Source organism: Ptychodera flava, chromosome 17 (genome assembly GCF_041260155.1).
Source record: "Ptychodera flava strain L36383 chromosome 17, AS_Pfla_20210202, whole genome shotgun sequence".
Classification (NCBI taxonomy): Eukaryota; Metazoa; Hemichordata; class Enteropneusta; family Ptychoderidae; genus Ptychodera; species Ptychodera flava.
The window spans coordinates 38,658,752-38,670,824 of NC_091944.1; the positions used below are offsets into that span (position 1 = coordinate 38,658,752).

The following is a 12,073-nucleotide window of genomic DNA, read 5'->3' on the forward strand; positions in this document are numbered from 1 at the left end:
TATATGCTCAAACTCATCAGATAATAGACTAAATTATTTAGTCTATTATCTGATGAGTTTGAGCATATATAGACCCTCGTTTTTCTCGAGGGTCTACTACCCTTGCTTGCCTTGGCAAATTAGGCAATCAAACTGGTAAGATAATAGACGCAACACAGTGACAAAACTTCGCTAAAGATTGTCAAAGCACGTAAATACGAAAAAAGAAATCGTTACAAAACCAGCACTAACATAAGACAAAGACACCAAAGCTACAAAGAAAGGTTGGTAATATAACTCTCTATTGGCAATATATATCATAGTCAAACGTATTAAAATAAAATAAACCATAGCAAGAAGAACCTTGTCCTGAGACAAGACACCCCTACCCCTGGGGACGGACTTTGGTGCAATTCCCTATGGAGACACTGGGCCATCAAACTTGGGTGTTGCATGGTGGGCTAAATTAACTTCTGCCGCCGCCGTTAAATTAATTTTTGCGCTCGTCGGAAAAATGTTTTACTCTTTCCCAAAATATGTTACTCTCGCCAGAAAGAGTTTGCTGTGCATTATAGGTAATTGCGCCCTCACATGAAATATTTCTCCGCAGAACTGAATTGCGCTTTGAAGAACAATAAGTGTGACTCTTTCGTCCTTCCTTTTTCGTTCTTTTCAGTTTTACCAAATGCTTAAATAACACTGATGTGTAGAAAATACATCTTAAAGGAATTAATTCTGATGTCTTCAGAAAATCCCATTCAGAAAAAAAAGTTTTATTCAATGTATTTCAATTTGCTGCTCTGAGAAAATCTTTTTTCCATAAAGAAATTAATTTTACTCTTGGAAAATAAAAGACATAAGGTTATATCATCCATTTAAGTAATTCAAGTTCGCGCTCAGCAAAAATTTTAAACGAGTTTTGAGTTGGTACTCTTGAACAATTTAATCTGTTTTACAAAATAAAAAACGCTTATTAGAAAAGAAATATTTTGTTTAAAATTAAAATTATTTTTCAATTTGTTAAAAGTTATTAAAAACAGTTTACCCCAAAAATAAAGTTTTCCGTACAGAATTAAAAGTTTGCTGAGGAGAAATAAAATTTCTTACAAATATTAAATATATTGTCAAGAAATAAGAGTTTATATTCAAAAGTGATAAATTTCCATGACGAATAGGGGAGTTGGTACCCTTGTACAATTTTTACTTTGTTTTACACAATAAGAAATACTTTTGAAAAACAAATATTTTGTTTAAAGTTAAAGTTAAAAATACTTTTGAGAAGTTAGATTAAATTAAAGTTAAGTTTGTTTAAAGTTTAAGTTTTTTGTTCAAAAGTGTTATAAAAACATTTTACTCCAAAATAAAGTTTCCTGTACAAAATTAAAAGGTCTCGGTGGAGAAAAAAATATCTTACAAATATTAAAAATATTGTCAAGAAAAATTTGAGTTTATATTCAAAAGTAATAGAGTTCCATGGCGTGTAGGGGCCACAGTACATAATGAACTCAAGCAGACTTTGCACTCTATAATGTACTCGGCTTCGCCTCATACATTATGTCGTGCAGTTTGCTTTCGTCCATTATGGTCCGGGAGGGGGTACATTATTACTTGAATAGAATTTGCACCGCCTGAGCCCTATACTGAAAGGAGATAAAATGTTTTATTTGCCCTCTCCGTCCCAAAAGTATATTGAAATGGAAAGTAAAAAAAAACGCATTCTGTATGTCATCAAAAGGATTTTCAAGTCCGAATTCAGTTGTTCATGATAAAATGGGATAAATTGAACACAATTCATTCATTTTATACACAAACTTAGGTGGCACAAGAAAATGGTCAGCAACACGATTGGGCAAATGTTTCCATATACCTAATACACTGAGAGTAGGGAATATGAAATGATTGTGTGACGTAGAGAGAGGCGCCGTTGAACATTTGTAGTTCAAGAGACACAGGCTTTTTTACGCGGTCGTAAAATTATCAACTTCAATGAAAGGCCAGTAAAATGTCATGTGTTACGTCATACCTTGGTGACTAAATTGGCCAATGGGGCATGTGGCTTTGTGCTTGCTAGAGATAATGACTATCGCAAGGAAAGTGGCGTGAATCTTTAAGGAAAAAATCGATAAGATGCTGCTCATTTACGAAGCACTTTGACTGGACAAGAATTATACTCGCCCAGTTGGGCGAATTTTCAGGATGTTCGATTTGAACAGCTCACTAGTGAAATCAAAGGTTAGGGTATTAAATGGCAATAAAGCCATGCAAAATGGTTACTTCAATACCCAAAGGCCGCTCTCTAATTTCTAATCGAGTTCAGTGTTTTGTAAATTTAGTGAGAGTGCGAGTAAAGGGTTCCGCCTCATCGATTTTAGCATGTGTGTAAAGACGCAAAACGGCGATAAATATTAAACGAGATGAAGTGCGAATCCATCGTGACGGGCATGATACACAGTGGAAAGCTGTAAAATGATCAACGTTGATTTTCCCGGTAAATAAACACGCGCCTTCGGATTGTAGAGAAATTTTCCGTCTCACTTTCTATCATCGAGTGTTGTATAGCGAATGAACAGTTCATAGCTTCTGCTTGACTGTCATTTAGTGGTATTGTCGAACAATATTTTTAACAGTTGTGCATCATATGACGATAATGCTTGCGCTTTTCCTTCATCAGTCGTATTAAAGATGTCAAATAAAGATTTTTTGAAGGTTCATTTTGTTTATGCTTTTGTCGGCCGCGTCGTAGTAATCTATTTATCTTTAATTCGGAAAATCGTTGTGATGTTCGGTTGATCAAAGCTGAGAGAATAATCAAGGATCCTATATGCTAGCATCAGACGTTGAAGTTGCATGATGATTCTAAACGAGGTAACCTGCTACCAACAAGGTACTTATCTTACTTAGATCTCTCTGACTGGTCGTCAGTAGAGCAGGCAGCAGACAGCTTTCGTACTTTCGAACCTCGAACCTCCCGATTATCCCTTCGAGTTACTTCATTGAATTTCCACAATCAACGATGGATAACATTCAGTTTTTCTGTTTAGCGCTTGTCCAAATGAAGAGTATTCCAGCCGCCTGGCGGTCAACTTGATAAACCATCTCTCTCTCTCTCTCTCTCTCTCTCTCTCTCTCTCTCTCTCTCTCTCTCAAAATCAAAATCAAAATCAAAATTCCCTGCCAGTCTTAGGATGGTATGTATGTTTACAATGTCTTTGATAACAGAAATCGGTTTCCACTTCTTCATTACACGCATGTCTCTGGTAACATACCATTATATTTTCTAAGAAACTATTCTTCCAGAATGTTCGCGGATGGTACAAGTTAAACTTCTATGAGAGCTTTTCCTTGTGGACCTGCAGTCACAAGTTGGTGATGCGAACATATTTTTCGACAATTTCGGAAAGCTCTCTAATGACAGCCTATTCCTGTTGAGAATTTGGCACAAAGAAAATTAATATTTCACGCTAACAATACATTAGCGTGACGCGATTGATCAAGCTGCAACTTTTCTTTGTTTGGACTCTAACGATGCTGGCGCCACGAAATACCAGCACGGTATCAACAACATGGTCTTGCTCGTTTCACATTTAAAAACAATTACTCAGTAACTTATTTTTCTCATGGAAGTATCTGCGTAATACCGCCATGTTCTACTGTATTTAACCAATCGTAATATTGAGCTGTTATTGACGTTTCAATTTATTCAAAGCATGGGTTTGAAACAAAAAAAATTTAGCATGCCATCCGGGGAAGTGAAAGTTATACTTTTGTATCTTTTCAAATGTCGGTAAATCGAAGTATTGTCTTATTGTATTCTTTATGGCGTCGGTTATCGACATAGCCAAGATATTGTATAAATGGACACACTAACTCACAGGATAAACTAACTATAGGACCAACTAGGACTCAGACAGAATCATTAACTGATGTGGCTGGATTGTGAAGCCTAGCCACGATTCCGTATTCAATAAACAAGTTTCAGTCCTACGTCAAAACTCGTCGTCAGTCCCAAATTCTTTCTTACGTTAAGACATGTATATGTATGTATGTATGTATGTATGTATGTATGTATGTATGTATGTATGTATGTATGTATGTATGTATGTATGTATGTATGTATGTATGTATGTATCTATGTATCTATGTATGTATCTATGTGTGTATCTATGTATGTATCTATGTATGTATCTATGTATGTACCTATATATGCAACTGCTTGAATGCGTAGATTTTTGGGCCGACTCGCAGCGATTTCGAAGCTGTTATCCAATTGGGTGGCTGAATCTTACCAATATAATGAAAACAATACAAATAGACTCCCTAAGTGGCTGTGAATAGTGACAATCGACCAATCAGATATAACCTTGCAAACACGCTGCGAGTCAGCCGAGATTTTTTTATGAAACCTTACTAACTTGTGTACTAACGAAACTTTGGATCATTTCTTGTTGTCGAAACAAATATTTTGGTTACCAGGCCATTGTCGCAATGACCGAGAAACCCGTACAAATTTATTGTGTCACTCGACACATTCAGTAATTGTTTACTATACGACATATAAATATGTATACACGTTGACCCAATTAACGCATCTATATTTAGTCAATTCTCCAAACATTTAGTGCATAATAACAATGTTCAGCAATCGATCTTTAACATAATGTATTGTACAAAAAATTCTGATCAGTTGATAGTTATGAGCATAATTACTTTTCTTGAAGATGGTGTCGCTGATGCCGTCTCCCACCTTGAAAGTAGTTGTTTTTCACCAATTATGTGATGGAATGAAGTGCATAACCTCCCCCGACTTTCTTTACCATGCAAGAATGTGTTAAATTACACGCTAACATTAAACGTATACGGAATGACACTTCCAAACTGACAATTCCAAATTGATTTCGATTAACGCTGTGAGATGCTTCATGAACCATGCATATATAATTTTTCTAACACGCCAGAGGTCCTTACATGCTCACGGAGCGTATCACTTTAATGAGATACTCTAATAGTAGTGTATTATACCGTTCCCTTCCTTATAGCATTCCACCTTTTTCTTTTTTCTCAGTTTCCCAACTTGATAACTGCATGAAAGCACGCTTTCACATGCGCAACTACAATCGAGAACTTAATCGCATGTGCACTTATGTGTGTGTGTGTGTATGTGTGTGTGTGTGTGAGTGAGAGAGAGAGAGAGAGAGAGAGAGAGAGAGAGAGAGAGAGAGAGAGAGAGAGAGAGCGGAATTGTGGTAGACGGATTTCCAATTTTTCATTCGTCTTTCATTCTAAAACATGGTATTGAGTAAACAGAAATTGAACCTGATGCGATACGACAAACTTAGCAGCAAAATTACAGCTGAGAATGCAGTGTTGGTATATTTTCGTGATGTTTTCAAAGATCACGTCGTTCGCAAGTTTTAAAGGATTCGAAATATTTTTGAATCATACGGGATCAAATACTACTTTCCAAGATTTTCTATGAAAAGTACTTGTTCTCACAATCCTGACGGTGTTTGCATATGAATGGACCAAAAGCATCACGATACTTTATAATATAATTACAACGTTGGGGATTTTAGTGGGATTGTAAGTACATGTATAGGCCGATATAAATTGCCACACGTTTTGCCATCATTCGCTGACATGTGATAGTGTATTTCCTGTGCAAATACTGGGCAACGTTAAAAGTTTAATGTAGTAAGAAACATCAGTTTGAAAGTTTCCCCATGCATCCCTTGGAAAGTTGATCAGCTTACATTCAATCCACCTTCACACTCTTCACTCTTTCCATGTCAATTTTGAGAAAGGGTGAACTGAATTTAAAAAAAATATATGTTTAATATAAAGAAGACGTTTTCATCCTTTGTTGAACAGGGTCGCAGAGGAACAGTAACGCAAACTTTAAGGTTTCGTCTTACAGATTTGAAAATAAATAGTGTTGAATCACGTGTTGATGAGAAACGTCTAGGTCCCTGGCAGTTGCAAACGTATATCAAGAAATAAAAAAAGTCTATCGTTTATTTTTTTAAAAAGTACATACTTTTTCTTTGCTTTCCTTTGCATTTCGATTCAGGTTTGTAATTAAATTAACCGAACATATAACAACTGTTGTGGCAAATCCCCATTGAACACTGAGTAGTAAGCTTTACATCCTATGAACTTGACCTTACTCCAAGTGTATCCAGATGAATGTAAGTGTCAATAGAGAAGGTATATGTAAAATGACCTTGACCCAGTCTCAAGGTATACGAACAAAAATGACATCTTAAGGTTGGATTGTTGCAGAAAGTAGCCTTGAAAAGAGTGCACCTTGGCCTTTCATTGTAAGTGATTAACACCATAGAAGTGTCACACATGTATGATCAACTAGTCCATTAACCATCGGGCATACCACACAAGCTGGATACAGAACCGAAGTTATATAGGATGACAACGGAAGCATGACATATCTGGTACATGGTTCACTGCGAGGGACATTTACCTATTTAAAGCTGCTCTTCTAACAGTGATGATAGGAATAGGACGATTTGTGGTAGAAGCTTGGCCCACTTGGCACACGAAAGTTTGATCGTTTAACAGTTGTGCAATCACCTTGACAAGATATTTGAGACTACAATCGTCCCACACTAGTGTCAGAGCTAAGTTACCAGACAGTATGAAATTCCAATATTATGAGGCGAAATTTACAAGTTAGTACAGATAGGATTATCGACTAGGACTTGTGATATAACACTTCCAAACACGTTACCTCTAAAAACCCTATAATATTTACATGGCAAACTACACTAACACGCGTAGTTACAACAACCGTTGCGGTTACACAAAGACGAGAGAGAGGGGGAGGGAGAGGAGAGAAAAAGGAGTGGAAAGAAGGTTTAAGTGATAAAAATAACAAGCTGTGTCTTTTCAGGTGTCGTGATGTTTAATGACTTAAAAATTGTATACTAATCATGTGCTAGCTAATATGGCCATTAAAATACATCATAGTATCACTGTAAACGACAAGCCTAGGTCGCTGTCGTAAAGTGGCTAGTCGTTCTCTCCGAACGGTAATACTGATGGGGCCTGGACATAATTAACAGGGGGGCGGGGACTAGTGCAATACAAGAAAAGTTTTCATATTTTTCGCTATTAATGCGAAGGTTTGATTGAGGGCTTTTTATGCCATCCCTTTCGCACAAAACACGATTGGAACTAATTTGGGATAATTGGATTTTCATATTTTTCAAATTTCTAAGAAGTGTTAGGTGCCGTATGGCTAAATGTTGTAATATTACAAATTACTCATTAAAACAAGTGTGCAACGTTAAAAGGAAAGGATATAATATTACATTTGTAGATGAAATCGACATTACTTCACCATCCAATTATCCCAAATTAGTTCCAATCGTGTTACAAGATTTGCTCGCATTTCAAAACACTGCAGTGAAACTTGAATGCACATTGGAGAAATATTAAAAATATACCGGATCACCAGTCACATGATCACCATCGATATCGCCATCCTCCCCTCCTCTTCCACCTTCTCCTCATAATTAATAGCCCAGGCTTTGATGTCAAAATAATGCATGATTACACAGACTTCTCCACCTGTGACTTTTCCCGCCCCTTTCAGTAAATTTGTTGATTCATTACATCACTTATTCAACGTAAAAGCCCATCAAGGCAGATATCTTGACCTGAAGCCACACAATATTTTATGTTGCATGATATCATTTCCAACTCTCCTTTTATCAAGAGACATTTCCCCGCAATTTAGTCATTCTACAATTTTGTACTGTTATCGTTTCATACTTTTGCTTTCTATCAATCAACTCGCTGTATAGCTCAACCATTGTACAGCACGTAACTAAGAATTTAACATTTTTGTTTTAACAATACTCGGTACTATATTATATAGTTGCCATAGTTTAAAGGGCAGTAGCTACATCTTTTTGTGAATATTTTTCGGTAATTTCATTTTAATAAACAATTAAAGGGACAAAGTCGGCCATTTTTCATGAATTTTGTTTGATACGAGATACTACTTATATTGTTTGACATGTTGACAGATACTGAATAAATGGGTGACCATGCATATATTCGACCACGGTTTTAGACAAATTAAATGAAACTATCGCAAAAATGAATTAATCGTCATGACCATTAAATTCATTTTCGCGATGGTTTCGTGTATCGTGTCTAAAACTGGGGTCGAATATGCATGGTAACCCATTCATTCAGCATCTTTCAACATGTCAAACAATATAAGTAGTATCTTATATCAAACAAAATTCATGAAAAATGGCCGACTTTGTCCCTTTAATTGTCCTCTTCCAAGGCTATTTTACAATGCCGAATTCGATTGCCAATACACTCTGTGTATTTTTACTCAGCTATACTATGCTTGATACTTGCGAAATCATTTGAATGGTTTGCAATACCATTGCCGATTGACCATACCTACAGGCAATGTTGATGCCAAGACCAATGGTTGACATGTCAAAGAGGAGCCTGGAAAGAAAACCAAAAGTATGCATCCAAAATGTGGCGGTAAGGGTCTCAATTTTCGACGGAGAAGCTCGGAGGTTTTGATTGAAACAATAAGGGGACGCTTACTGATAACTATCCTGCATTCCTCCCATTAAAAAAAGACCAGCCCTCTTTCTGTTAATTGTATCCGACCCATTGGCTGCGTTCCCAAATAACGATGGGGGGGGGGGGGGGGGGGGTGGAGTAATCGCGATTGAAATCTTATTTGTTCTCAGATCCCCCCTTCAATTCGATACCCTAAAAAATTTTTCAAATGCCCCCCTCTATTTGATCAAAATTTTTCAATTCCCCCACCGATCACAGGCCCGCATATTTGTAAGGATGTGCGCGCAGAAAAAATAAACACGCATTGCGCCGTTCCGCCCACAGGTGTTCAACACTATCTGTTATTAGCACTTTGTATAGTCATATTTCCAAGGCAAGTTCTTTAAACGCATCAGTGAACGTTTTTGATTTTTTGCTAACTTGAGTAAATCCAACTCTGGCCAGGTCAATTGCTCCTGCCGAAGAGCACACAAAATGACGATCATCAGAGAGTAGGCAAATTGTGAATTCTGGCTAATTGCCATATTGTAAAAAACTGAGCATAGTGACCTGTCAAAAATTTGTTTCAAAAGTACAAGACAATTATGAATTAAATGCAACTCAAAATTGGCAATACTGGAACGTTAAAATATTCTATCAAATAAATGTTTTCATCTCTAAAATTTTGAGTGTAATAATTGCAAATTTGGTAAAAAAATAAATAATTCCATTTAGTCACATATTTTTTCATTTAGTCTTCACTGTTCAAAGTTTTACTTTTGTATTATTTTATGACAAGAATGTGAAAATTTATAAAATCAAGCATGGTGACTCCATCTTTTTTCTTTAATATTTGATTATTATCATATGCCAGAATTCAAAAATTTCCATGTGTTCCTCCATATGTTACTGTCATGAGCGTCATTTTACCCAAACTCTTCTTTACCTACCATGTACATCAGAGTCAGAGCTATCTCTGTCACTGTTCAGGTATGCAGTAACAGTGACACTGCAGTGGGAGGTAGTAAATGATAGTGACACTACCCGTAGGCAGTAGCTGTATTAACTTTGATAATTTTGACAATATTTTTGTTCAGTTTATACAAATGCGCTCTAGTTCTACTCCCTACAGCATGTTGAACTGTCCATTATTCAGCTTGCCATCACAGCCTGAGAATGTGTACCATGTATATGTGTCATTGACAACTGACTGTCAGTCTGGACTCTAATTAAACTATCACCTAATACATATTTATATTTACAGGCTTTATCGACAAACTGAATATTGTGTGTTTGAGTATGCTGTATGGAGACAGCAAGAAACTGTAGTTGATAAATTGCATAGAAATATTGCAAATCATCAATGCAGCTGCTGCCCTATTACTAGGCTCTAGTTTGTTTTTTTTTTACGACAAATCACAGTTGTTTAGATTTTTTTCGAGATAAAAGTCATGAAATGTGACAAAATGGTTCTGGATTTTGTTAAATTATTACTAACATTATAACATTTGGATGACATAAAAATGGTATTCATTTTCATTAAATTACCTACAAAAACTTGGAATGGGAAAATGTAAAACATAAAAGGGAACCAAAAAATTTTCAAGTCCCCTTAAAGGTAGAGCCAAATTTTCAAGTCCCCCCTCTACTACCCCCAAAATTTTCGAATCCCCCCTGAATTCCTCTAGCCCCCTAACCGGTTTTTTTGTGAACTTAGCCTTTTGCGGTTCTCATAAAATCACAAGGATTACAAATCATCACGTTATTGTTTTAAACTATTGAGCCTCTAAAGAGTTTATTGTTTTACCATGGTAAACGTTATTGTGGCAATCTATAAATTATAAATGACAAAACATGGCTTTAGTGATAGTCCGTCTCGGATGAGGGTCTACTATCACCTCAAACATATCGTCAATATAGTGCCTCCCAGTTCTGCTGACTTCTTGGCCGGCTGCGCGTCGACTGTGGCCATAGAAACCAGTATCAGGAGTGCACACAGAAGAAAGAACAGCCATTTTCTATTATTGGTTAATCCTTGTCACGTGATACTGGTCGTGAACCCGCTGTCTACAACAGGTACGTACGTTCGATAGAAAGAGGACGTATGTGTGCTTCACTACAATTGCGAATCAATGGGAGTTTCGTTGACTTTCCGTCCATTTTGCAGTGGTAGACTAGTTTGCGGGCACGTGAAGTAAGGGTATAAACCGTAACCAAAGAGATACCCGCAATCGCCGCATCTGACAGTCGGAGACGCCGGACTCGAGATCTCTCAAGTGGCAAGAGTGTTAGACCGTCTGAGTGGAGTACGGATCTCGTTGAAGGTGTGTGAAGATTGCACTGCACTTGGACAGTAACGTCGTAAAAAGTGTGCAGTCAGCGAAGATTGACAAAATTTTGGTCGAAATAGCTGCCGGTACTTATTGTCACTAACTTTGTGAGAATTAGACGCTAAAGTTGTGATATTTGTTATTTTGTGTGTGACATGTTCTGTGTCGTGTTTAAATTTTCACGATAGAGAGAGAGCGCGCTGTCAGCTTCTTACGGAGCTCCATTTGTATTTTGATTTGGAATGGCCCGGAGTCGGAGTTAATTGCTTGGAGTGTGTTCCTCAGAAAACACTTGGCGGTAACAGTTCCGCGAGAAAACGATGCTCAATCTGTCTGGAGAAGTCACTGTGACCCAGATTGTTGTGCACATGTTAATTGTTATGTTCTGTCTGAATGAAGTTCAGTGTCAAGAAATTCGTGCTGCGCAAACACGTCCCGACGCAAGTTGATGTCAAAGTGGGACGTGTAAATTTCACCAACAGTCAGTATAGCACCGAAGATGTACCGCATACCGAAGCTTCGGAACATCACAGTAAAACACGAGTGGAACTTTTTTGAAAATGCAGCTAATTCTGTATGAACGAAAGTATAATACTTTATGACTTAAGAGGAATATGTTCTATTTTTTGCAGAATTTTGCTGCGATTTCATGAAATAATGTTCGAAGAAACTTCGTAAAGATCATGAGCAGTTTTAATTACACGCACTACACGGCTGCAGAGCACACCAGCAAAACGTAAGATATTCTCATTTTTCTAGTCCTTCACCTCAGTTTTAGCTCATTATCTCATATTCTTCTCTAGTAATGTAGTGTTGTTACTGTAACTTTCGATGTCAAACTTCTTACACCAGCCATAGTGCGTACAATTAAATTTTTTTATGGAACGTTGTCAAAGTTTCGTACAGACAGTTTAAATGTAAACAGTCTGATATTCACACACATTTCATTTGAAAGTATACTAGTTTTTCTTTTGTATGGGAATTTTTCTAATTATGTCCAAAAAGTATTTTTGCCCACACTATCAACAGTCACATTTGCGGGCGATCATGAACGTCGGCGTTACGAATGAGGGCAGTGGCACTTACCGCCATGGAAACGCACACACATGGGGGCCTATATTGGGCTACACTACAGTGCACATTGTGCTATTCTTTAGTGATTTGCTGGGCATTGTTACCAACACATTGAAATGGTATCGATCCGGCAACTGTAG

General features: G+C 37.1%; 1 protein-coding gene across 3 annotated transcripts in view; it reads left to right on the forward strand.

Annotated features, from left to right (window-relative positions):
* Window positions 1-10,587: 10,587 nt before the first annotated feature.
* Window positions 10,588-12,073, forward strand: part of LOC139116293 (dual specificity tyrosine-phosphorylation-regulated kinase 4-like) — a 110,894-nt gene continuing 109,408 nt past the window's right edge. For 2 of the 3 annotated variants that reach the window (XM_070678910.1, XM_070678916.1), the window contains exons 1-2: window positions 10,588-10,853; window positions 11,492-11,595. In XM_070678910.1, the coding sequence (XP_070535011.1) occupies window positions 11,543-11,595 (53 nt within the window). In that variant the 5' untranslated portion in view covers window positions 10,588-10,853; window positions 11,492-11,542. Of the gene's footprint in view, window positions 10,946-11,491; window positions 11,596-12,073 lie in introns of all 3 variants that reach the window. The other variant, XM_070678911.1, reaches the window with a different exon arrangement.